The 25,846-nt window shown below is 36.9% G+C and overlaps 2 protein-coding genes across 2 annotated transcripts in view; one reads left to right on the top strand and one right to left on the bottom strand.

Moving 5' to 3' along the window:
• The window catches only part of IDE (insulin degrading enzyme), an 81,631-nt gene extending 78,227 nt beyond the window's left edge, over window positions 1–3,404 (bottom strand). The window contains exon 1 of the mRNA XM_031044705.2: window positions 3,293–3,404. The gene's annotated coding sequence lies outside the window, so the exon portion shown is untranslated. The remainder of the gene's footprint in view (window positions 1–3,292) is intronic.
• A 350-nt stretch (window positions 3,405–3,754) lies between these two features.
• Window positions 3,755–23,723, top strand: KIF11 (kinesin family member 11). Its single transcript, XM_005144054.3, has 22 exons — window positions 3,755–3,965; window positions 6,514–6,646; window positions 6,774–6,871; window positions 6,955–7,033; window positions 7,369–7,554; window positions 7,647–7,771; window positions 8,982–9,072; window positions 9,346–9,588; window positions 9,704–9,799; window positions 10,403–10,491; window positions 11,018–11,105; window positions 11,844–12,032; window positions 13,141–13,348; window positions 13,611–13,783; window positions 14,096–14,218; window positions 14,872–15,030; window positions 15,411–15,550; window positions 16,186–16,465; window positions 17,743–17,965; window positions 18,214–18,365; window positions 18,669–18,785; window positions 19,524–23,723. Exons 1-22 carry the CDS (start codon window positions 3,877–3,879, stop codon window positions 19,644–19,646), a joined length of 3,204 nt encoding a protein of 1,067 aa, XP_005144111.2. The 5' UTR covers window positions 3,755–3,876; the 3' UTR covers window positions 19,647–23,723.
• Window positions 23,724–25,846: the final 2,123 nt, after the last annotated feature.

Here is a 25,846-nt window from a genome sequence, read left to right as displayed (position 1 = left end):
AACTGAAAACAGGTAAGTGTGTAGAAAACTGTAAGCTTGACTCTAAGCTAATTACACAAATACGTATACCCCACTATGTGTGCTGTTATTTTTTTATTATGGGGAATAAAACTATAAATTAATAAAACTATGTAGAAGTTCTTATGTGTCTGTGTCAGTGATGTGGTATACATACAAAATAAGGAGATCTTTTATTCTGTGTAGTTTCCCTGGTTGCTTGAAACTGATTCTGGCTTTAATCATTTTATATATGCAGAGTCCTTAATTTTGAACAATAGTTATAGCATTGTATCTTTAATTTTTAACAGTGAAATAATTATCCTCTTACTTTGACTGAAGGAGAACTCTGTTCTCAGCTGAAAATATACCAGTACAGCATGTGTGTGTAAGTCCTGATTGTTTAACTTTCTATGTGGACAACATAGAGTTTACAGTATTACTGGCCAATCAGACAGGCTGTTCAAAGGCTAGAAATTGCTTTATGTTTATCATAAAGGTGTAGGTCATCTCCCCTTTAATGTGAATATGCAATTTATCAGTGAATTTTTTTTATGTCACTGATAGTATTGAGCTCTCCACTTGTTCAGTACGGCTCATAACACTGTGTAGCATGTTGACAATCAAAACAGGTGTTACTAAGCCTTGAAGAAGTCTCACTCAGACTTATAATTTGTATTAATTATTGTCTCTCCATTATTATAACCTTTCTTAATTCTTAGCTAATTGTGTTCAGGTGTTCAGTGTCAATAGTTTTATTATTGGTTAGGCCTCCATACCCTATGATTACCCAGGTCATCTGATATGAATCCTAGGAAAACACTGATCTGTTTTTTTTGTTTTGATACATGCATTATCTATGAATGTTGCTATAATACAATGACTTCTTCTTGGCAAGCTTTAGTGAAAAATTGTCCTTTTTGATGAGTAAATGGGGATTAGTAACCTCTACTGAAGTCATTACGTTGAAAATTGTGTGTAGTATTATATAATTTATTTTTCTGTATTTTTTTCTTTTTTTAAAAACAACACAAAACCCCCGTATTTGTCACAGATGATGTACATGCCTTTTTAAAAGTCATTCTCACCATCACTGTTAGGACTAGCCTAAGTATTTTTGGGGTTTTTTTTCCTCATATTTATTGCTTGTGAAAAGCCAGCTCCCTATTACTCAGTTTGTGTTTATAATGTAGTAGTATCTTTAGGCTCTACCTAGTCTAAGAAAATGTATGCTATAAATTGACCTTGTAAAACAGAGCTGCATCTATTAAACTGTATGTGTTCTTTAAGCTAACCTAATTACTAGAAATACATGTTTTCCACTTACCACAGCTATGGCAAAGGTAGCTATCATCTGGATTGAACTCCAAATAATTAAATAGATTACTCTTGTTTAAATGCAGGTTTGAATGATCTCTTCTTCTGTGGTTGTGAGAGATATATTTATATTTTGAGCAAGATTCTGACTAATACAAGTTACGCTTTCATACTAGAAAAGAACAGGCAGAAATGGGAAGAAAAGACTTTTTGTGTTCCAATGCTGGTGCATATGAAGTAGTGTAGAGCAAAAGGTAACAATTCAGTATATTTGCATACCTACATTTGAGTTTTCAGTTTAACAGTAGCCTCTACACAATTGTCTGTATGAATTATTTTTTGCTCTTAGCATGTATGGAATACAAAAAGCAAGTAGAAATAAGTGCAGTTTTGATATGTTTGCAATGGATATTGCTTTTTCCTTAATTTTCCCACTTGGTTAAATCTTGACATAACTGAAAAAACATATTATTATGATTTTTAGTGTTTCATTAGAGAGAAAAAAATTAGCATCCAATTAGCACCAAACTAATTTTGGTTAGAAAGTTAAGCTCTAGGACTGTTAAAAAATACAGGTCCTTAGTTGTCTGTGCATATAAATTTTAAGTGTTTTATTACAAGCTTTTTCTACAGAATCCTGGCCTTATTCCTGGGTTTGAGGCCAATTAAAAAATTATTTTGAAGGGCAATAATGCATCTAGCAGTTATTAACTTCTGAATGTCTGTCCTTGTAAAGTAGTTTTCATATAATAGATTTATGTGCTATATAGACCTTAAGGTTGTATTATTTTCAGTGGCATGCAAGCAGTAAAGTCTTACATGCTCAGAAAAAAAAAAAATTAAAATTGTTACTCATCACTGTAAAGATTTCATGGCTCTTTTCCTATCTCATCATCAGTCAGTATTTAAAATGACAGACAAATTTGTTGAATGTTTATGTTTTCTGAATGGATTTCTGCTCCTAGCAGACCAGGAATCCAACACTTCATGTCATCTGTAAAAATGTGTGTATTTCTCAGATCCTGTTCTTCGTGCCTAGTATAAGATTGACTGGCTCTGACATTGTTCTGCATTTGGAGATAAATGGTAGAGGACCATAATCTGATGCTGCTTCATGTCACTGTCAGAAAAATTACCACAAGCCTTGTGGGTTAGGATTCATTTGTTATTAACTCCAAGAACTCATGGAAGAGGTGTAAGTTTCAAAGTAGCAAATTTAGGCGGGGGGAGGGGGGAGAAGGGGGGAAGAAGGGTATAAATATGTAATCAAAATTTTAGCAGCTGGGAAAGCCCTAGAACAACATCAGCAAAACACTGTAGCACTGTAGACCATAACAGGTGGATAACAGTCCCTAGGAGCCAGAACAGATTTGTGGAAAACTAAGCACATCAGACCAGTTAAATCTTCTCTGACACCTGCTTCTTCGTGTCTGCCCACAAGACCTGTTACCCTGTCATAGATCTTCACCTAGCAAAGCTTTTAATACCCTCTCAAAGGAAGCTCTTGCAAGAAGTGACATAAACAGCTGGTGAAAAGGATACAAACTGGTACTTGGTGTGGTTCATGTGATCTAGTTTCAAAATAAAAGACTGATGTAGTGCATGCACGGTGCTTTATTTTGAACCTGTAGCAATTTATTTTAATTGTAAGGTAGGATTTTCCCACTTAACTGAGCAGGGAACATCAGCCTGTAAACATGTTGAAAGGTATTATGTGTAGAATTCATTGTGACATTGATGAATTGCTCTGGAGACAGGCTCGAGGAGCTCTACTGTGAATTGTGAACGCTGTGCCCCACTGGGTAAATAGAAAAACAACCCTGTTTATTTGTTAAAGCAGGCAAAGTAGCACTTCCACTTCAAAATCAGTGTTTCCTGATTTTTAACGTGACGTTTAAAGGAAACGTGGCCTAACTGGAGAGCCAGTGAGGACAGAAGGATGGATACCCAGTGGGCTTGGCCTGTGAGGGAAGGTTACCTGGACGATGCGCATCTTGAAGAATGGTAACGCCGGTGAGAAATTTGTATGCTCTTAAATCCACGGATAGGGAGCGGCAGCTGTCAAGGAGGCCGCGCGTTTCCCGGCTGCCCTCTCGTGAGCGCCCGAGGTAGCGGTTCCAAGAAATAGCTTCGAGGTGGACATCAGGTGGAACATCACGGCAGAGCGCGCTGCGCGCTCGGCAGCATCAGGACTTAAGGAACCAGGTCAAATCCGCCTTCCGCTGTCATTCCTCTGCCGTGACCGGGGTGCGCTCCTCACCCCGCTCGGTCACGTGGTGGCGATGGACCGGGGACTACAGCTCCCAGCATGCAGCGCGCTCACGGCAGGGCATGCGCCTAACCCACCACGGGGATTTGAAAATGGGTCCCATGGTGCCCCGCGCCTTCCCGCTGATTGGCCGGGCCGTGGGGAGGTGCGTGATTCAAAGTAACCGGCAGAGCGCGCGCCCCCGGCTGAAGTGCGGTAGTGGCTGAAGCGAGTGGCGGGTGGTCGGCACCATCCCCAGCGGCCCCGGTTTATCGCGATCAGCGCTTCGCTTTTCTTTGGCGCCGGGGCCTGCCATGGCTTCTTTCGGCTTCCAGGGAAGCGGCAGCAGCAGCTCTAAGAAGGAGGAGAAGGGCAAGAACATCCAAGTGGTGGTGCGATGCAGGTAGGCGCGGCGGCCCCCCGCCCCGGGCGAGAGTTGAAGACCTGTTAGCAGCAGGGTAAACGGGCAGCCGGTGAGGCCCCTCCGGAACCTCGGCCTGGAGCGTACGCTGCGCAGCCTCTCAAGGAACCCGCTGTGCTCGGCGGCCCGAGGCCGTCGTCCTGTGAGGGACTGCTGGGGCGCCGCGCTGCCTGCGGCCCTGCTTCCTGCTGCTCAGTGGTCCTAGGAGAGAGCTGCGGGATGTAGGTTTGACGTGATTTGCCCACTGATACTGGATCTTAAGAACCTTTAAGTGTTGCTTGTTAAAACTGTAATGCTGATAATGGCGTAAGAATAGTGCTCAAAATACTTTTGGAAGTTTTTCCTTTTCTTGTGTGTGCGGTTTGGTTGTTTTTTGTTTGGTTGGTTTTTTTTTGGGGGGGGTGGGGGAGGATAAGGGTTTGTTTTTTTCTTTTTTTGAGCCAGAGCTGCAGATGTTGGCTTATGCGTTGTTGTTAAAGCCTTTTGCAATTATCTTCACGCTTGGACTTCCTATTTTTACAGATGCACAATGATAATAGAAATTAAAAGCTATTTTATCTTATTTTTGAAATGCAACTAAAAAGCTGCTGAAACAAATGCTATGGAATGGGTGAAAATGTTGATTTAAATCAATGCAGTTGTAAAAGAAGAATAACGTTATTGAAGCAACTGAGTGTGAAATGCTGTCTGGAGTGATCATTTTCTTTTTCATCTGATTAGTCAATTGTTCTGGAATAGCCTCACTAAGTATCAGTGCATATTTGAACTAAATACAGTGTGTATTTTAATTAAATATGATGCTCAATATATCAGTAGCATCAGGATTGTCTTTGGTGTAGTGTTTTGTTTTTGTTGTAACTTGTAGAATATGTCAACATCCAGTTCTTAACCCTTAAGAACTTTCTAACTCGCCTTTTCTCTCTCTTGTTGTACAGCTTTTCTTTTTTAATAGAGATTCAGTGTGTTTGAGCTAGTAAATGTTTTTCCACCTTGCCACTTTTTTTCCTGCACCAGTCAGGTTCTCTTTACCTTACAAATTGTTAGATAGACACAGTTGTATTAATTTGATTTCAGATTTACTTCCAAAACCTGATGTGTCAGAGCTTTTCAATAATACAGTCGGAATGGTTAGGTTTGGAAAGGATCTTAAGATTGTAGAGTTCAAAGCCCCCTGCCGTGGGCAGGAACACCTCATACTAAATTGCCTAAGGCTCTGTCCGACCCAGCTTGAACACTGACGAGGATGGGGCATTCACAGCTCCCTTGGGCAACCCCAGTGCCTCACCACCCTCACAGTAAAGAACTTCTTCCTTATAACTAATCTGAACTTCCCCTGTTTAAGTTTGAAATCAAAAATCTCTTCAAGCTATGCATTTGCTATGCTCTGGTAAAACATCAGTCTGGAAACTCAAACTGCATGCATTAGCATTTTTAATATGAATGCTAATATCCTTCATACCGAAGGGGAGGAGCCTGTGATCAAATGTCACCATGGCATACCAGGTTACTGCTTGTCTGTTGGTGCATGTTGATGATCTGCATGTATGCTCCAGCATAGTTGAAGTGTTCCTCTACTCTCAGGGTTGTGGGTTAGCATATCGTAAGATGCCTGCATTTGTTTCATTGATGTATATGATTATAGAGCAGAATAAATTCATTGTTCAGTCTCCTGTAATTTTAAAAGTCACAAAACCAAAGCTGTAACTTGGCCCTGTGAGTGTGTTTTTAGTGATCATCTGTTGCCATCAGTTTTGGCACTAAAGTGTCCAGTGGTGTGTCTAGAATCTAACACTTTGGTCTCAGTGCTTTGTTGAAGAAGAAATGTTAGCCACAAGAGTCAGGAAACTCAACATGCTGTGCACTTGTGGTATCTTTTTAAAAAAAAAAATATAATGTAAAGAAATAGCATCTGAAATGCCTCTACTGTCAAAATATTTTAAAGGTTGCTACAGTTCTGGTATTGCTTACTGTTCTACAATTAGCAGGCCCTATTGGTATTTTTGGTGCTTTAAAGTATTGTCACCAGTGTGAGATGCAGGCTTCATTGCTTGTGTAAATGAAAAAGGAAATTTTAAAATGTAATTAATTTCATTTGCTGCTGCCTTAACTTTCATGTGCAACTTTTTCTGGTTTTGAAGGCTCTTGTTTATACAGCTATTTGGTATGTTTAATCTTCTACCACTCCTGCAATTGAACAACACTTTCTAGTGCAAGTTAGCTGTGTAAGCGTGTAAATGATCTTAAGAGTGTTTATGATCTTAAGAGTGTTTATGGACTTGTTAAAAATACATATGTAAACAGATTAAAAGCTGTAGATTCTTGAGTTGTTCCACAGTGGGTGGAAGAGAAGCAAGGTCTGGAAACTGCCCAATTGCAGCAGTTTTTCCTTAATTATTAAGTTAAAAGCTTTATGTCCCTTTTACTCAATTACACTATTCTGGATCCTTAATCTGGATGGCATTACAGCTTTGACAGTTTATGTTCTTGTTAGCAATTATATCAATCTATACTCTTAATTCCTGTCTTTTAGGCCTTTTAATGCTTCAGAACGTAAAGCAGGCTCCTATCCTGTTGTAGACTGTGATCAAGCAAGAAAGGAAGTTAGTGTCCGCACTGGAGGAGTGACAGATAAGACATCAAGAAAGACTTACACATTTGATATGGTAACTGCTTGTCAATTTGGGGACTTGCAGAAACAAGTTATTACACTTCTCTATTATGGTCTGATTACTGTGTGATGCTCTACATTACTGTAAAGATAACTGGGATGGGTTTTCTTTGTCTCAATAGGTGTTTGGAGCTCAGGCAAAGCAAATCGATGTATACCGGAGTGTTGTGTGTCCCATTTTGGATGAAGTTATTATGGGCTACAACTGTACAGTGTTTGCGTAAGTAAGCCAATAAATATTATTAAGAAATTTTCTTTTAATTTTAGTTTATTGGTTACACTTTAATTTTTTTATCCTCACAGTTATGGCCAAACTGGTACCGGTAAGACCTTCACAATGGAAGGGGAGCGGTCACCCAATGAGGAATATACTTGGGAAGAGGTATATTTTCATTCCTGAGACTTCTCTTGTTTATACATTAGTTCAAAATTAGAAATTGAAGAAGGATAAGGAAAGCCAGAAATCGATGCCTTTCAAATCCTGAAGTTGACTTTCCTGAAATATTTGTAAATTAATAAATGGTCTCATTCATTTATATGAGAATCAAACCTTTGCATTTTTAATGCATGCATGCAAGTCTTGGTGATCTTTATATGGAAGATTATCTCTGTCTAAGGCATTTTTGCTTATAACAAATCATGACTATTTATCTGTAATTCCACCCCCACCCTCAAATCTCTCTCAGTACATTTATGTATTAAATATTTAACTTACAGGATCCACTGGCAGGTATAATACCCCGTACATTGCATCAAATATTCGAAAAACTCACGGAGAATGGTTCTGAATTTTCTGTGAAAGTCTCTCTTTTGGAAATCTATAATGAGGAGCTTTTTGATCTTCTGAATCCTACTCCTGATGTTGGAGAAAGACTGCAGATGTTTGATGATCCTCGAAACAAGGTTAGTGCTGTCTTCCAAAATTTGTTATTGCAAGGCTTTCAAGATTGTTGAGGTTAAGAGATGTATAATAAGCTTATATTATTTTCTGACAGCGGGGTGTAATTATTAAAGGCTTGGAAGAAATAACTGTGCACAACAAAAACGAAGTCTACCAAATCTTGGAAAGGGGTGCAGCAAAAAGAACTACTGCAGCTACTTACATGAATGCATATTCCAGGTACAAATCCTCAGTTTCAGAAACTTTGTTCTGTTCTTGTTTTTTTAAATAGGATCTTGCTGAAAGAGTAAAAGATGTTGAACCTAGTGCAAATGTGGCATGATCTTGGGATTCTGTATCACAGTTTAGGTTGTCAAATGTGGGTCAGAACGCATATACAATTTCCTTATCACATCCTGTAGGGCAATTCTAATAGATGTGTGAAGGGGCATTATAAAATCTGAATGCTTCTCATCTTAAAAATAGGCAAGCTGTTTCTCTCTGCGTGATTTTCTACATAAGCTTTCTCTTGTTTACAGTTTGCATGCTTTGTTATGAATATGTCCTATGTTAATATGCAGTGTCTAGTCGGCAGTAGCCCTGGCATCACACCTAACTCTGAGATATAAGTAGCAGAATGTTCTTAATCTGGCATCTAGAATATTGAAATTTAATTAAAATTCAAAGTTAACTTTTTTAAGGCTTTCTATGCTTATGGAAACGAAAAGAAGTCTGACATATGCATAACTGATATACATTGTATGTAGTAGCATGCAATTAATATTCTCCGCAGTAGATAACTGTACATCTTCAAAAAGAAGGCTGTAGTCCACTCAAAGTTTGGAAGATATTTAGCTGATATACCTGTATTGCAGAGATGGGTTGCCTTTGTTTTAGCTGTTATAGGTGGCTGGTGATTTGTTTGTTTGTTTGTTTTTCTGCCAATCCTGTTTAATAAATAAAAACTTGTTGACAGCATTTGGGACTTACACCACTATTCTGGAACTTGGACGTAAGATTGAAGGGGGTAATGTAGCAATGCAGGCTACTTCATATGATTGCAGCTCAGTCAGAATCTAATAGAGACATCTTGGTCAAAAGTATCATTATTACTAATTTATCATTCTTATACTGCAGATGTGATAGCCATGTCACTGAACAAATAGTCATCCAGTGTTGTAATAAGCAAGGAACACCATGCCCAAGTCATAATTTTATTTTAAAATAAGCTGAGCACATCTGTGTACTAGTGCAGGGGAATGGGTATTTGGTTACCACAGATTAGAACACAGAACTAATTAAATCTGAAATTACGGGGAATTTAGGTAACTTATTCTGCCTGAACTGGTTTTATGCATGGTCAAACTGGTCTAATTTGATGTCTGTGTCTTTCTATATGTCAGCTTCTTATTGTAAAAGCCTATTAAAGGAAAACTGAATTCTTTTATAGCCGTTCCCACTCTGTATTTTCTATTACCATCCACATGAAAGAAACAACAATAGATGGAGAAGAACTTGTTAAAATTGGAAAGCTAAACTTGGTAAGTATTTGAACTAAATGTTGTTGATGATGTTCTTAAAATAATCAACTAGAATAATCTGACCTCATTCCCTTGATCTAAGGTGGGGTTGGGTCTGTTTTCCAATACTGTAAAGAGATATTAACGGTACTTGTCACTCTGAAGAACATCAGTCCCATTTGACATCCTTCACAACTCATAAGCTGGTTTGTGTGTTGCATTCTGCAACACTGTGGGGTGACCATTCTTTAGGGTCATTTGAGACAGAAGCATGTCCTTCCTCTTGCCTTTCAGGTTGATCTTGCAGGAAGTGAAAACATTGGTCGATCTGGAGCAGTTGACAAAAGAGCTCGTGAAGCTGGAAATATCAACCAGTCTCTCCTGACTCTAGGAAGAGTTATTACTGCTCTAGTAGAAAGAGCCCCACACATTCCATACAGGGAATCTAAACTCACAAGAATCCTTCAAGACTCTCTTGGAGGACGAACAAAAACATCAATAATTGCCACAGTTTCTCCTGCATCTATAAGTCTTGAGGTAAATATAAGTCTGAAAATCCATTTCTAAAATAGGTATTATAGTTTGCTAATGATACAAAAATATTGGTGAACTCCTCATCTTGATGTACTGTTACTACATCTGTTTCTCATAGGAAACCCTGAGTACGCTAGAATATGCCCACAGAGCAAAGAATATAATGAACAAGCCTGAAGTTAATCAGAAGCTAACAAAAAAAGCTCTTATTAAGGTAAGCTAGACATGTATCTTAAGTTACAGATTAGGTTTGATTCTGTTAACATAGATTTTGCTATGAAGGAATAATAGAGTTGTGGAGAACCTGTAACTAGTAGTGGTGCTTTTCTGAGGTAATTTTCATCACTGACCTCCTGTTTTCAAACTGGTGTAGCATTAGTCACTTTGCATACACCAAAACTGTTGCTAAGAGTAAAACTGGATAGAGAGGGCTATTACTACTAGCCATGACTGTGTATGGATTATCTGTTTACAAGTCAGTGGAGAGCCAGTATTAGCAGCTTCATTCCCTACAGGATGCCTGAATTAAAGTGAAATTATCGGTAAGTATGAATATAAAGTAGTTGACTGCTACTAAAGAAGCAAGGATTCCCACTGTAAGCTGTTATATGTGACCAGGTATGATTGAAGTGGGATGTTTCAATGCTCTAAATCTATCCAGTGTTATGAATTTAAATGGTGCTATACTGAACTTATTTGTAACGGAAGTGCTTATGCAAAACTTCCACAGAGCACTCTTTGTGAAGTATCTGTTAAGATAAATCGTGAAAGCAAAGTATGAATTCTGACATTTACAAGTGATTGTTTCTTTATGCAGGAATACACTGAAGAGATTGAGCGTCTGAGGCGAGACCTTGCTGCTGCACGAGAAAAAAATGGAGTCTACATTTCTCCTGAAAATTATGAGTATGTCTTCAAAATTTCTATAAAATCTCTAACAACAAATCTCAGATACTGGTACCTATTGTTATACAAATATGCTTTTGGATCTACTTTCACACCAGAAAATTGAAGATAGTAAGGAGAATTTAGCCAACTGGTTTCTTAGAAATTAGTTATTATACAGTTAGAAGCCTAAAGAATAGGCTTGCACTAAGGATTTTATTTGTTGCACATATTTTATATATGCAACTTCCAGTAAGCATAGCTGTTATGCAGCTTTACCCCACGGAGCCATTCTTTCAGTGGAAGCCCATATATAAGAGTAAACTAGACATAATTTACTTCACTTTGTAAGATGGCTAGTTCACACAGGAAATTTATAATGGAAAATCACTTCACATCCTTTTTGCATTAGGTGAAAATTACATGCTTTTCATACAGAAGTTAGCAATATATTTTGAAGTTGCTGAATATGTAGTATAAAACCCAATAGATAATCTTGAAATCAGCTCTTACTTGACTAATTTGTTTGTTTTAATCCTTGCTTGAGAGCCCTTAACGGAAAGCTGACAGTTCAGGAAGAACAAATTGCAGAGTATATTGACAAAATCAGTGTCATGGAGGAAGAAGTGAAAAGAGTAAGTGGCATTTCTCAACTGTGGATTAAATCTGCCAAAAAAGGAAAGAAACCTTTGGGAAATGAAGAAAAAGGTTGGAGCAAAGAACTTTCTGAAAAGTTTTTGTTCTTAACATTCTGTAAATAATCAAGAGTGGAAACTTCCTAATTCTATGTTAGTAAGTTGAAGTATCAGATGCTAGTTGCAGGATGCAATATTTTTTTTTTAAAAAAGCTCTTTTAATGTCTAGCACTTTAATTTGCTCTGTTGGGCTTTTGGCAAAAAATCTGCTTGTAAAAATGGTATCTCAATTGACTGGTATCTGCTTAGGAGTAAAGAATAAGGGGGGAGAGGAGAAGGTGATGAGCTCCCACTAACAAATTACACAGAAAATGAGAGCTTTCTCTTTAAAAGAAATGCAGCTGTTAATTTGCTGAAATACGTAACTACTCTGTGTAATCAGCTTTACTAACTCTCTTCTTCATTCTACCTTAAGTTTGGTTAGTGGATTTTTTTTTTCTGTGTTGTAACAACTGCTTGGTCTTGTGTTTTGAGTGGGGAAGCAAGGGATTATTACAATGAATATGGTGTTGGTTTGTGCTATCTGTTGTCTAGGTTTAAGACCTCTGAGCCTTATAGCTGAAACTACATTGCTAGATGAAATTTACCTTCTGGTATTTTGGTGTAATTTGAGAGATAGGAGTTCTGTTGATATTACAAAAGGAATGTTTCCCTACTGATTTTTGTCTTCTGCTTTAGATCACTGAATTATTCATAGTTAATAAAAATGAACTCGAACAGTATAAAACAGATCTGCAAATCAAGGAGAAAGAACTGGAAGAAACCCAAAAAGATCTGCAAGAAACAAAAATTCATCTGGCTGAAGAAGAATATGTGGTTTCAGTTTTGGAAAACACTGAACAAATACTTCATGGCACAGCTAGCAAGGTTGTCACGGTTTTTGCACCTAACTGTAACAGTAGCTTCCTATGTTTGGGAGATTCATAGGCTCTTCAAGGAAATAATTTTTGCTAAATCATGATGAGAGTGTGACAAAACCTGAATTCAAGATGGGACAAGTAGGGTTAGCTCTCTTTACAAATTATATTATGATGAAAGGCTACTTTAGATTGTAGTACTTTGTGGTAATATTGACAGTTGACTGCTAAACACACTGGTTGGTTTGGAGCTAATCTTTCCTTCAGGCCAGGTTGTCATGAGAGTTCCAATGCTTTGCACTATCTATGTCATGAGCTGTTTTGCAGAATAAGTAGCTTGCTTTCCTAGGAATTTACAGTTGGCCCTACAAAAGAATGAGTTATATATAACTGGGGTAGAAAAACAGCAAAGAGATATGTGCAGTAATTTACACTCAGTAAATAATGGAAACTGTTTTCCTGTAATGTCTGTGTTTTAAAGTATCATTTTAATGTTTGTAGACTGCTTGTAATTATCAAAACAGACTTAATGTGGGGAGAGATGTCCTGCTATTTAAACTGCGAAGTGATAAAACTTGTACCTTTAGTCAACATGAAAATATCTTTCTACTCAAATTCCTGTAAGGAGGGGAGGGGATGCCTAGTGTTTTGCATGTGGGTTGTGAGTGTGTAAGAGAAATAGGTACAGAAATTATTTATGCTGACTACAAAACCAAGAAGCCACTATGTGTTCGAATTCTCAGTTATTTATCACAGAATAGTACTGGAAGCCTCCTGCTTGAGTACTATTAATGAATATATTTACTGTCAAATCTTTCAAAGAAAGGTGAAATGGTGAGGATTTTTTTACTATTCTGGGATGATATCTTAAAGGACATACTTAGTATTTAAGAAGTTGTTAATGTTTTAATTTCAAAGAACGAATGGCCTTTACAGGTAACTTCTTTCTGTGTTCTAAGACTACGAATGACATAACACCAGGATTTAGAACAGTGGTAATTTAATTATATTAAAGGAAATACCTGTCTTTGTAGGGAAATAACTTTTCCTTTAACTTTATTCTATAACATATACTTGACTTCTTGTTTATAACTGACTAAAATAACTTGAAATTGTAGTTACTTAGTACAGTTCAAGAAACTACAAAAGATGTATCTGGCCTCCATGCAAAACTGGACCGAAAGAAGGTTGTTGATCAACACAATGCTATCATCCAAAATACATTTGCAGGACAGATGAATGATTTGTTCAACAAAATACAAGATTCAGTTACTGAAAACAGTTTGAAGCAGCAACAGATGTTGAAATCTTACACAAATTTTATAGGTAAGTGTAGTATCTGTATCACGATGCCATCCTGTGTTTTTGCAACAATAGTACCAAAGATCATTTCCTAAAATGGATCTGACTTAGTAAGTGGAAGAAGCTTTACTTTAAGCAATGTAATGATAACAGTTGCATTAGTAATGTAGATTAACAGCCTTTCTGTGCTGTAAGAGTCAATAAGGTGATGAGCAATAAAAGGAGTTTCTATCCTATGGTGGAGCTTACAAAAAATACTTATAACACTTCTTGATTTCTTTTGTAGGTAACCTCCTGTCTACCAGTTCTTCATCAGTTAATATTCTTGCATCAGTTGTATCAGCGTCTTTTGCCTCTGTTAAAGAATTGGTGTCTACTGAAGTTTCTCACGTGTCCAAAAAAATAATACAACATGAGAATCTGTCGCTTGATTGTAAAGCTGAGCTGCTGAGATTAATTGTTAGTAAATATACATACTCTTATGTTACTTAAATAGATTAAGCTGTTCTCAATCAAAAGGGGTTCTGTAAATATTGTATAGGGTTTTTTTTCATGCCTTCACCTGTCTCTGCTTCAGTTCTTGGCCATGATTATGTCCTTCCCCGTTTCCCCTTGCATGTCACCCCACAAGCTGTAATGTACTTGTATTGCAAATGCTGTCATAGCAGAGTACATGGATATGTATATGAATAGCTTCTTACAAATGAGGATGAAGGAACAGTCATATCATGATTTGCTTTTTTTTTTTTTCCCTCCCCCTGCTGTTCCTAGGAGGAACATACATCTGGTTTAGGAAGAGCATTAAGTAGCTTGACACCAATGTTAGAACTTGTCTTGGGGCTAAACTGTCAGTTTCAGAATAACATGAAGAAATACTCTGTTGTGGTTGACAAGGTAATGCATATCTGTTATCTCTTTTCTTGTGCTCTTATTTTATTTAATTTACAGATAACACTTTAGTGGTTTTTCTGCAGCATGTCAGAGTTTCCAGTTCTGGTGTGGCTTTTGTCATTTCATCCTGTCCCATGAGTCTTGCCTTTTACCTCTTTCTTTCAGGTTTCTTTTCCACTTTTAAATGTGGTGTATTTGTTTATTACCTATATTGGCACAACTGCTCATCTAAATGCCACGTAAGAATGGTAAAACATGGATGCTTAAAGCTACATGTAACAAATATCCTTAATATAGTCTCTCCTGTGTTTTAGAAGTCTAAAATAACCAACTCAGAGAAGTTTTAACTCTTATAACCTGGTTTCCTCAACAAATAGTGCATGGCTTGCCAGCTCTAGCTTCTTGGTCTTGTCTTATGAAGTACCTTGTCTGTGTCTTCCTATTTTGTCTATCTCACATGCCAAATTTTGTGTTTGGAAAAGCCCATACCAACTTCCAGTATGTCACTTCAGATTGTTCTAAGTGTTATTTTCTACCTTTTATGCACAATAGTTTATTAATGCCTTTGACAATTTCTGTATAAACTATGCTAGGGAAAAGTATCCAGTTCTCACCAACAGACAAATATCTAACTTTAATAAAACCTTCTTTCAAAGATGGAGGCTCATAAAAAGGAAATTGATACCTTCTTTGAAGATCTTTCTCTCACTTTGAAAGAATTACGGGAAGAAACAGACAGTATTTTTGCTCAGCTTCAGAATGATTGTGAGACTTTAAAAGAAGAAGTGGAAGTTACGAGGTTGGCACATACAAAGGTATCCTTGGAGTTAAAAAAAATTCTAACACCAAATGTGATTGCTTGTTTTGATTTAAATTCTTTGTAGCAGTAAACTGGTGTACTTGTTTCAGAACTGTTAGGATAGTAATTTGATGATCTAACTCTTTTCAGCCTCATGGGCTGCTTTAAGAAGCTTGTATAGGAAGGTAACAAAAAATGTACCGTTGCTCTAAGCATGTCCAGTACATATGTTTACATGTATTTCCAAAAACAAAGTGTCTATATCTTCTCTAGAAAAATTGTAAAACAACAAAGCTTTTTATTTGCTGCATTTTTAATAAAGGCGTTTGAGTACTTTTTAAGAATGTTAAAAAGTGCAGAATAACAGTGAAATGTCTGACACTTTTTTTTCAATAGAACGCAGCTCAATTGATGTCCTTACTGCAAAGCCAGCTTGATTTTTTCGCTCAGGAGACTCAGAAGAACTTAACTAATGTACTTGCAAAAAATGGAAGCTTGAAGACCACCATCTCTGCTGTACAAGAAAATGTTCTCCTGTAAGGAGCGGATTACTTTTCATGTATACTGTTGTGAGATAAAACTATGTATGAAGAGGACTGCAAAATTAGATGCTTTTCATATTTGTATGTTTATAAACTCTTCTGGGCAAGACCTCTGTTAGAACTGAGTTCTGCCACAGAATATAGATCATAGTTCACCTTTCCCTGGAGTAAGAAGTAGCTCTATAAGGCTTTTCCTGAAATTTGTCTCTTGAGTGTATTTCAGATAAGAGACCATGGTTTTGGAAGCAATATGCTGATGAGCTGCCCTTGGTATGGCTGGGATTCAGAATTTCATACCATACAGGGTTAGCTTGAAGTATAATAGTGCATCTATTACAGCATGCTTCATTCACTTGCAGACTGAGTAACTAAGGCCTTGCTGAAATTGTTTTTAGTTTGTGGTTTGGTTTTCTTTTTTTTTTGATTAGGCTTTTTTTAGGGGATTTAACAAACCTCTACTGCTCAAAGTGCTGCAATTTGTAAATCTGCTAAATAGAGCAACATTATAATTAACTGGTTTAATAGAACTGTGCTACTTCACTGCTTCTGATCTCAAATATTTCTAAATATAGAAAGTGCTAAAATCCGCCTTTGAAAATCTCTGACCTCTTACAAACATGTTGTTGCAGGAAAACTACAGACCTTGTCAGCAGTGCAACTTCCAATCACAGCAAATTTATTGCATCTCTGGATAATTTCTCTCAAGACCTCAGGACAATAAATGCTGAAAACAAGATGATGCTGGAAAAATCCACTGACCACTGTTGTCAGCTTCTCACCAGTCTCAAAAATGTGTCTCAGGATACTGATAAATGGGGTGAATTTACGACTGCTCAGATAGTCGACTTTACCAATCAGCAGCTGTTGTCCTTCAATGATGAGAACCAGCAGCTTGAGTGTTTACAAAAGGTACCTATAGTCATTTGTAGCCTAATAGAATCATAGAATCATAGAATAGTTAGGATTTGAAAGGACCTCAAGATCATCTAGTTCCAACCCACAGGGACACCTCACACTAAACCATATCACCCAAGGCTTCATCCAACCTGGTCTTGAACACTGCCAGGGATGGAGCATTCACAACCTCCTTGGGCAACCCATTCCAGTACCTCACCACCCTAACAGTAAAGAATTTCTTCCTTATATCAAGTCTAAACCTCTGGGAAAAACTTTCGTAGTAGAATTTGTAGGGAAAATAAGCTTTCACTTATAGTTAGAAAAAAAAATGTCAGTGGTCACAGCAGATTGATGTTAATTAGTTTAAATAGATGCAATTAGAGGAAATCAAAAGCTTAACTTAAGACTTTGAACTTTGAACTTAAAACACAATTCATAAAGTGGTATTTTGATTAATCCATGTGGCTAACTTCTGCTTGTAATCTGGGACAGTTTTTACATCTTTTTGGTAGAGCACATCTCTAATTCTAAAGCTTTATCTACCAATAGTGTCCCTGGAAGATTTGCACAATTATCAAATGCAGATTGTATTCTGGGTGATGCAAATTACTTTATTGGTCAGACAGATTAACATTATGGCAGAAAGTACTCCTTTTAAGTATTTACTAGGTCTGGTCTCTTATGTGAGACTTGTTGGTTTTTTGTCTGGTTGGGGTTTTTTGTGGGTTTTTTTTTTTTTAATTTCCATCACAAACTTCATTTACCTGATTGTTCTAATGGGTACTGAAATAGGCAAATCCAACGTTTTACTAACTTTCAGAAAGAAGAATTCGATTGTTAAAAGTATTTGCAGTCTCAAGACACTCCTGTATCTGTTACACCTACAGAACACTTCAGGCATTTCATTCTAGTGGGAATGGCTAAAAAAATGTTTTCCTTTTCCCCTACAAATGCATAAAGCTTCTAGTGCTTGTAGGAATTTTCACGTTCACTTGAATATCCTAGTTCTGTGCAGGGTTGTGCATAGAAGCATGAGAAATCTGATCTGAGCCAGATGTCATTATCTTTATTCTTACGAGTAGCTTTCTAAAATGATCATACTTTCTAAGAAACTGAGTCACTTCTGAAGATAGTTCTCAAAATGAGTGTGTAAAACTAGCACTGAAACTTCTCAATTTGAGGTCTCAGTTGTTTTTGTTTCAAGTCATGTCACTAATTGTGTACCACATCTTAGAAAAGAGGCCATAACTTTACTGTGTTACTAGTTGTGCTTTTGTCTTTTTTTGCAGAAAAATGAAGAGAGCTGTGATACAGCCATAGCTGAAATTGACGACCATATTGGTAGACAAAAAGTTGCTGAGGAGAAGGTACTTAATGGCTTTCTTGAGCAGATAAAGGTTGACCAGGAAATACTTTTGAAGCAGAAGCTGGCACTTCATGAGGAAGCAGAGCGCGGACTCACTCAGGTTAATGATTTCCTGCAGGAGGATCTTAAAGTGGATGTTCCAACAGGTATTTAAAATAGGTTGGGGACAGAATGGTCTTACAGAAAGCAATTTGAGTTGCAGAATATGTAAGAGAAGGCCAATGGGAGCATACTATAGCTAGCAACCTGACACCTTTTTTAAGATGCATGCAAAGAATGATGACTGAACAAAGCATGACTTTGTTAAGTTAATGTAAAATTGAGGATCTGTAATTAAAGCAAATGCTTAAAGCGTTTAATAGTGCCTTTCATTAGTGTACAATCTTCATTAAAGGGGCAACTCCACAGAGAAAAGACTACTTCTATCCAGTCACACTTGTGAGAACAGAATCCCGGGAACTTCTGCTGGAGCAATTAAGGCAAAAACAACTAAAGCTTAATGCTGTCCTGGAGAGTGTGACAGAGGTGGAAGATAATGTAGATCAGGTATGTGTGTGAAGGGCAAATGAAGCTCTTCAGTGAGTATTTCACATCTTTAGGAGTTTTTTCATGCTGTTGTGGAGAGTTGACTTCGAACCCCAGAGCTGTTGCAGCACTTGTATTTTGCAGGGTACCTGGAGCTATATGTGCCGAGCTTTTTGACAAAAACAGTATCTTGAAAAATAAGGGAAGACATTAATAATTTAGAGACTTTCATTTCTGTTTTTCAAAAATGGAAGTGCCATGATTTTTATAGGTCTGATCATGCCTAATACATTAAATACACTTTTCTGAAAACTTCTGCTTTAGGACCTGTTGGAAGAAGAGGAAGGGTTGCAAGAAGCAAGTGAAAGCCTTGCTAGTGACAAATCCTTATTGGATGCAAACATGTGCTGCCAAGCAAATGGTGGTGTTCCTTTTTTCCAGGTAACTTACACAGCTGTTCAGAATATCTGTAGATTTAAGAATGAAGGAAAATTATTGTTCCATAATAGTGTTGTAGTTTAAAGTCACCTACTATAATTTAGCATAGTCTAACAACTTCTCTAAATCCTGTAGATTATGCTTTGTTAAACTTGAAATAACAGATTCTGGTAACAACTAGTTAACATCAGATAAAATAATGCAAGTTTCTGGAAAGCTGGACAGACAGTAATAAGCTTCTCAGCAGATAATCCTGCATGAAAAACATTGTCATCATTTACTAGATATAAGCATATGTGTTAAAAGTTGAAATTAGATGTGGAGCATTTTCTTAGAGGCCAGACACAGAAATGCTAGCTTTCTTGTTTCTTCTAGGTTTTGAGGGTGGTAGTGGTTTTTTTTGAGTGGTAGTGTTTATTTGGCGGGTTGTGGTTTTGCTTTTGTTTTTACCTTCTTTCCTTTTGAGGCTCTTGCTCTACCAATGTAACTGTCTATAGCCCTTCTTTGTTTGCTGGGGGGAGCGTGTCATGTCTTTACCTGTCATGGATCCCCTTAAAAGTAGCTGCTGAACTTCCAGATGTCTACAATACGTCTCTTCAGTAAATCTAATATTAGGGATATTTTTCAGGAGTTTTACCAACTTGTTTTCTCATAACACTATGTAATGCAGTGTACATGAACAAGTAGTCTTTAGGTTTTTTTTGTATTCTCTTAACATTGGATGTTTTCTTTAAATCCCAGCACAAAAGGAGTCACAAAAAGGATAAAGAGAACAAATCTGCAGCTGCAGTGGAGAGCAAGATAGAAGATATGACGGAACAGTTTCTACCCAAATCTAAGCCTCCTTTAAGATCACTGAACTAAGATACCCACTGCAGAGCCCTCTTTTGAAATACTTAAGTTTAATTCTCTACTGAGCCATAACTTTGGTTATTCTCGGTCTCTGTATATAGTGATATATTGATGCAAAGTTGGATCAAAAAATTGACCTGCCAGATGTTCTGCTTTTGTCACACTTTTATATGCTATAGCTTACAAAGTATTAACAGACTTTTTTTAAAAAACAGGGGGGGAAAAAATTGTGGTGCTGTATGTTAAATAGATTTTTATGTTCTCGAGTCAGATATCTTCTCAGATTGGAAACAGGAGAAAGGGATGAGGTAAAATGCTTTGTCAGCATTACCAGCTACCATTTTATATTTTGATGAATTGTAAATAGTGTTCTGGTTTTGTACCTGCTTTTTAGTTTGATTCCTGTTTTTATGAAGTAGCTGATTTTGCCTGGGATACTTCAAATAAATCTTTGATACATGGAAAACAAATGTTATAAGCACCTTCCTCAGAGTAAAGCAAGCTTACATGACTTTCATTTTATATTACCATGTTTAATTTAGCTAAAACATTAGCATCTATGTCATACAGCTTGTGCTGTCAAAAAACGATGGTTCTTTCCTCTCTTTCATAATAGGCAATAGCTCTATTTCAGTGCCTTTTCAGCATATGGGAGTCTCACTGTTATGTTTTGGGTTTTTTTATTTTCATTTGTTCTGAGCCCCACTATTATTTTCATCTTAACCTGCAGCTGTGATGGGTTGCCTTGCATTTGATTACCACAGATTATGTATTGTAAACTGGCAGGATTTCTTTGAAGATGTAGATGCTTACATTAGTACATGCAAACTTGGTTACAAATGCAGCTCCTATGTTGCATAACAGTGAATTTCCAGTAATTGACAGTAACATCTGACCAGCTGTTCTCATTCTGCTTACCTGAGAATTTGAAAAAAGCTTCGAGCTACAGTGTGCTAAAAAAAAAAAATAGGTGAATAGGATAATGATAGGAGTGGGGAGAGCGACTGGATGGCAGACTTAATTTAAATTGAAGCACTATTCTTAGTTGTCAAATATGATTTAGGATATTGTCAATTTTTCCATATCTAGCTTTCAGGCTTAGGTTGATGTTTCTTTACATGGGTGGTCTGTGTGCTTATTTGAGCAGGTATGTTAACTAGCTAGACACTTCAGACACCATGCTGCCAGCACACTGCAGTCCTGTGCTATCTGAATCTTGCAAATTTGAGGCTTAATTCAAGGGCATAGTCCAAGCATCTTTTAGAGTATGACCTTGTACTAATTCTCTGAACTCTAGCATGAGATAGACCATTCATCATTTGTTTGTCTGATACACCCATCATACCTCCTACTATTGTTTCTTTTGCCTCTGTGGATGAAGTTGATTGCTTTTTCTTAACAGCCTGATATGAGGAAGGAAAGCATTTGTTTCCTTTCAAACTAATAAGAAACACAAATACAGATATTTTTTTAGGAGTAGGGTATGATATGTTGGCAAGCAGCTTATATAACAAGTCTTTATATCAGAGTAAGGGACATGAAACACTGGAAGCTGTCTCCTTAAGAGCGTGTTTGGTATATTGTCAAATTCTGGAACCAGACATTTAACAGACCTAAGAACTCTCCAGGGCCTAAGATACATTTTCTTCCCCCATGTACTTTTGGACACTAGATATTAGTATGATCTTCCAAGATACTCAAGAAATCATTTGGGTAACTAAAATTCAACCAGAAAAGTTGATCCCACAGCAGTATTGGAGGCCCTCAGCCAGCTAGGAGAGGTTTGTCATCCTTTTACCCTGCTACTTTCACAGGATAGGTATGAACAAACAAACTGGAACAGCCAGTACCCAAGGAGAGTCATACCCATAAAATCATGCCAGAATCTGTGCTTCCTAGCTTTATCATCTTCAAGATTGTCTCCTCTACTCTAGCTGTTTGGTTTCCTCTGGTACAGGCACAAGCTGTTTTCTTGGTAACCTGGAGACAACAGCTGTATGAATTTCATGGTCTGCTTGCATGCTTTCTCTTTTTTTCTGAATACCCCTCAGAGCCATGTTTTCTTTCTTTTGCAATACTGGGAAATAAAAAAAAAAAAACAATTGGCAGATCATTGTTTCATTGGCCATGGTGTCCAGAGGTCACACCAGCAGGAAGAATAGAACAAAAAATCTGGATGCAGAACTTTGTCTCAGCTCCTCTGTCCGTGTCTCTTTGCCCACTAGATGGCTCTAGCACTAAAGCATTAGCCCAAGGCTCAAGTACTGGCCTTTAATTGTGACTTAGAAATAAGCATTTTGCCAAGCTTTTTTGTCAAGCACCTGTTAAAAGAGCATGTTTCAAAAACATACTGAATTTATGTTTCCACAAAGATAATTCCTTATTCAAGCTTCGGGGAGGTATTGTTTTATGTAGAGCAACATTTAACAAAAAGATGATCCAGCCTACTTCTTGAGCTTTGCTGCAGGGCTAATGGAGGCTCTCAGTAACTAAATTCTTGTCCTAACATGTTCTCTAGGTTCCCCACTATGTGGGCATTGCCCAGAGTAGAAATCAATGCCTATTTGTTTTGGTATATTGTACGATGTATGACAGAGAAAAGAATGTAAGAAAAAGCAAGAGCTATTTCTTGTATATAGCCCCTGGATTCAGAGGTCTAATCCAGAGGGAAGAAATGGCATAGTTTGAATTTGTCTGGTTATAAGGCATCTTTTATAAGAGTAGGAAGCCATTTCCACAGAACAAATAACAAGAGTTGTACCCTGACTGAATTAGTCCAGGTGAGCATGAGGGAGCACTGTGGTGTCTGGGGCTGTAGTATGTGAGTGTGTTCTGATGAGTGTTTTCAGATTCTGGATTAGTGGTCAAATGGGACAGCTCTTGATTTAACAAAAAGCCCAGCTAGGATGAATGTGATGTGGAAAATTGAAATGAGGAAGAACGGGAATTTAAATGCATGTAAAGGGGGAATGCAAAGAGAGAAATAAGAGGGCCACAGTAAGCATGGATAAGCAGAACCACCAGCTTGCTTTTCAAGTGATAAATGAGGAGTTAGGAGGAAATAGGGGAAAGGAAACTTCCTGCTTCCTCCTGGAAATCAGGTTGCTGTGACACTTGCTGTATCAGAGTGGTTGGGGGATGCAATGTTTATTTGAAGATAGAAGACTGAGCTGACTGTTGTTGATGACTGCTTTTATTTTGGGTATCAGAAGTAATTGTGTGGGGCTAGGAAGAGCAAGGAGAAGGTGCATAGTTGCTAGGCTCCACCTTTCTTTTTTCTGTTAGGTGTCAGTCACCATTGCAATCATCTGTTAAATGGGTAGGGGAAACGAAGCCTGTAACTTTGTGGTGATAAAAAGATATAAGGATCTGGAAAAATAAAGGTTAACATTCCTTTTCCATTAAAAAGAGATTGAATGAAGAAAACAGAAAGTCTTAATGTTTCAGAGCATTAAAAACAGTAGAAAAGAAATAAAATTTTAAATATACTATTGGTAAATATATCCTTTTAAAACAAGTGTTTATAGCCATTTGACTACTCTTTTTTTCTTTCCCTGTTAGAACCTACATTTTATGGTAGAGGGCAATGCTCTGTAAATTGTACGCCCACCCATGCAGTTACTTTATAAAGTTAAATAACAATAAATCATGGTAGGCTTTGCATTAGTAGGCTTTAAATGATGTAGTATTATAGGTGAGATGTAGACCACCTAGTAGAATAGGCTGTTCTTATAGGTTGAACACAAACTATCTACAGCAGTATTGCTATGCTCAACCTTGAAAATGTTAACGATATGAACACAATGAAGTGAATGTTTAAATCCCAGTGTTCAGAACACTTCTAAAATAATTTTTGGTTCCTAGTAAATGGTCTAGCAACCAAAAGGAGGGCACATTATAGCTACCCAAGTACTCTTCAGCTAAAAAGTCTCCTGCTGGTGAAGAAGTTATAAACAAGTTGCCATTTTTATGATTTCTGAAAATTGTTCCAGATTTCTCGAATTTTATGAGAAGACTATCAGTTTTCAGGTGACACAAAGTTAGAGTTTGTAAAATAATGATAATTAATGGGATTGTTTCTTTTTTTTCTGCAAAATATTAAATCTATATAAAAGTTCCCTTGACTTTTTTAATTATACTTAAAATGCTTTTGTGACTCTTGGTCTGTTCGTAACCTAAATATTGTAAATCAAAGAATAAGACACGATGACTGAAACTTTGCATTTCCTTTATTAAAAAATAAAGTAGAAAATAAACAGAAATTTTATGCAAATTAGATTTTTCTGATCTTTCCAGATGTAATCATCTGCAATTTTTTATTATGTATATATAGCTTTGACTATCATTTTATTCTGACAGTGTCCAGAGCACTGAAGCTAATAGGTGAAGATTTGTTTTGATGGGATAAGGAATTGCATTTTTATTGGAAGAAGTTAATTTTTAAAAATACCTCTTTTTCTTATTTTTATTTTTTTCCTAATTAACAGTCTCTATGGCCAAAAGATTTCATGGCATTTAGAAGGGTTTGTCTAGGCAAGCCTAGAAGTTGTTTTCATCCCTAATTCTCTATGTTCTTTCACAGGTGTTTCAAGCACACCTACTTCCCCCACTTTTTAAAATGACTTTGGGATATTTGGGGATAGGTATGATGTTGTTCTGCTGTTGAAAGACTAGACACTATGTCAGCTGAAGCTGCCACTGATTTCAGTGGCCACTGGATGATGCCAGTGTCCTTAAGCATAATGTTTATCATAGGAAGAGGAACATTTTAAACCTCCCAAAGATGGCACAGATACCCCCTGCATTCTGGAACATAACTTCATGCTGTCTCTGATCACCACCACTATTTGGAAATAGAAACTTATAAACATGTTTCTGAGGGAATAAATTCCTTGTTGTTTTGTGTGCTTTTTTTGTTGGTTTTTGGTTGGTTTGTTGGTTGGTTTTTTTGAGGTTGTTGGGGCTTTTTGGCACAGCAGAGCTTAAGTAATCCCTGTCATATGTAAAGATGTGTTGGGGAAATTGGTTTTTCACATTTCAGTTAGCTTCCCCTAACACTCAAACCTAAACATAAGCAGCATTATCATTATGTTCAGAAGGTAAAGGAAACAGCAAAGTAAATCACTTATCATTTGTTACAGTCACCATCTTGTATGACTTAATTAAATATGACATTACTTTCAAAACCATTCAGCTATAGATATATATTTAAATGGTTATAACACAATAATGATAGGCACCAAAATCTTGCTCATTCACTGTAACAGTTTATTTTAGGAAATTCAGTCTAGCAGGATGAACCTTGAATATACAGATTAATGCAAGGAAGGAAATTTTATGATGTCTGTTAGTTAATACAGAAGCCAATCTTATTAATCAGGGATTTACAGAGGGCTGTTTTATTAGATGTTAATCATAGCTTATGTTGACAATTGATTTTCATTGTAGGACAACTAAATTTATTATTTGTAGTAAGATAAAGATAATTAAATTGACTTTATAAAGGTTACTATCATAAACATTAGTACCTGTGAACAGCAAACATAAACCTGCTTTAGCAGCAAAAAATCAGTTCAAGTGTAGGTGCTTTCTTTCCCTTACATTTAGTAGTCCCTGGACGTTTTTAGCCTGCATTTTATTTTCCAGAGTTTATACCCACTCCTGTGAAAAACTGTTTGGGTTGAAGCCTCACTTTCAGCTTTGGTTTTTGTGGGGTTTTTTTTTCCAATAAAACAGAATTAAAACATTTGTAAAGTTATAGAAGTAAAACAAAACAAAGCACGAAGTACATGTGTATTATCTGCTGGAGTTTTACCCTGTCATTTCTCAAATTTGTTATTAAATTATTAAGAATAATGTTAAATATGTTGGATCTATAATAAAAGCTGACTTTTGGGAGAGGTATTAAAAATAGTCATTATTGAGGAAGGTTAATTTGGACCTTGCAAAAATGAGAGTACTTGAAATTCATTTAGCCTTTTTTAATCATATTGTTTTTATAATATGTATCTCTCCATTCCTTAATACTATCCATCCATCTGAGTAGAAGTTTTTTAAAATATGAAGGAATACTGCAAATGACCTAAAGTGTCAAACCTAGTACATTCCTGAGCTTTGACATTGTGGGAACTACCCAGTACAAAACTAATTCAATCAGAATAGGAAGTTGTTCTTGTGTGGACATCTTTGATGTTCTGACCCTAGAGCTCCTT

This window comes from Melopsittacus undulatus, chromosome 4, assembly GCF_012275295.1.
Source record: "Melopsittacus undulatus isolate bMelUnd1 chromosome 4, bMelUnd1.mat.Z, whole genome shotgun sequence".
In the NCBI taxonomy this organism is placed as follows: domain Eukaryota; kingdom Metazoa; phylum Chordata; class Aves; order Psittaciformes; family Psittaculidae; genus Melopsittacus; species Melopsittacus undulatus.
Note: the sequence above shows the minus strand (reverse complement) of the source record. Positions and strands in the feature narration are given on the sequence as shown.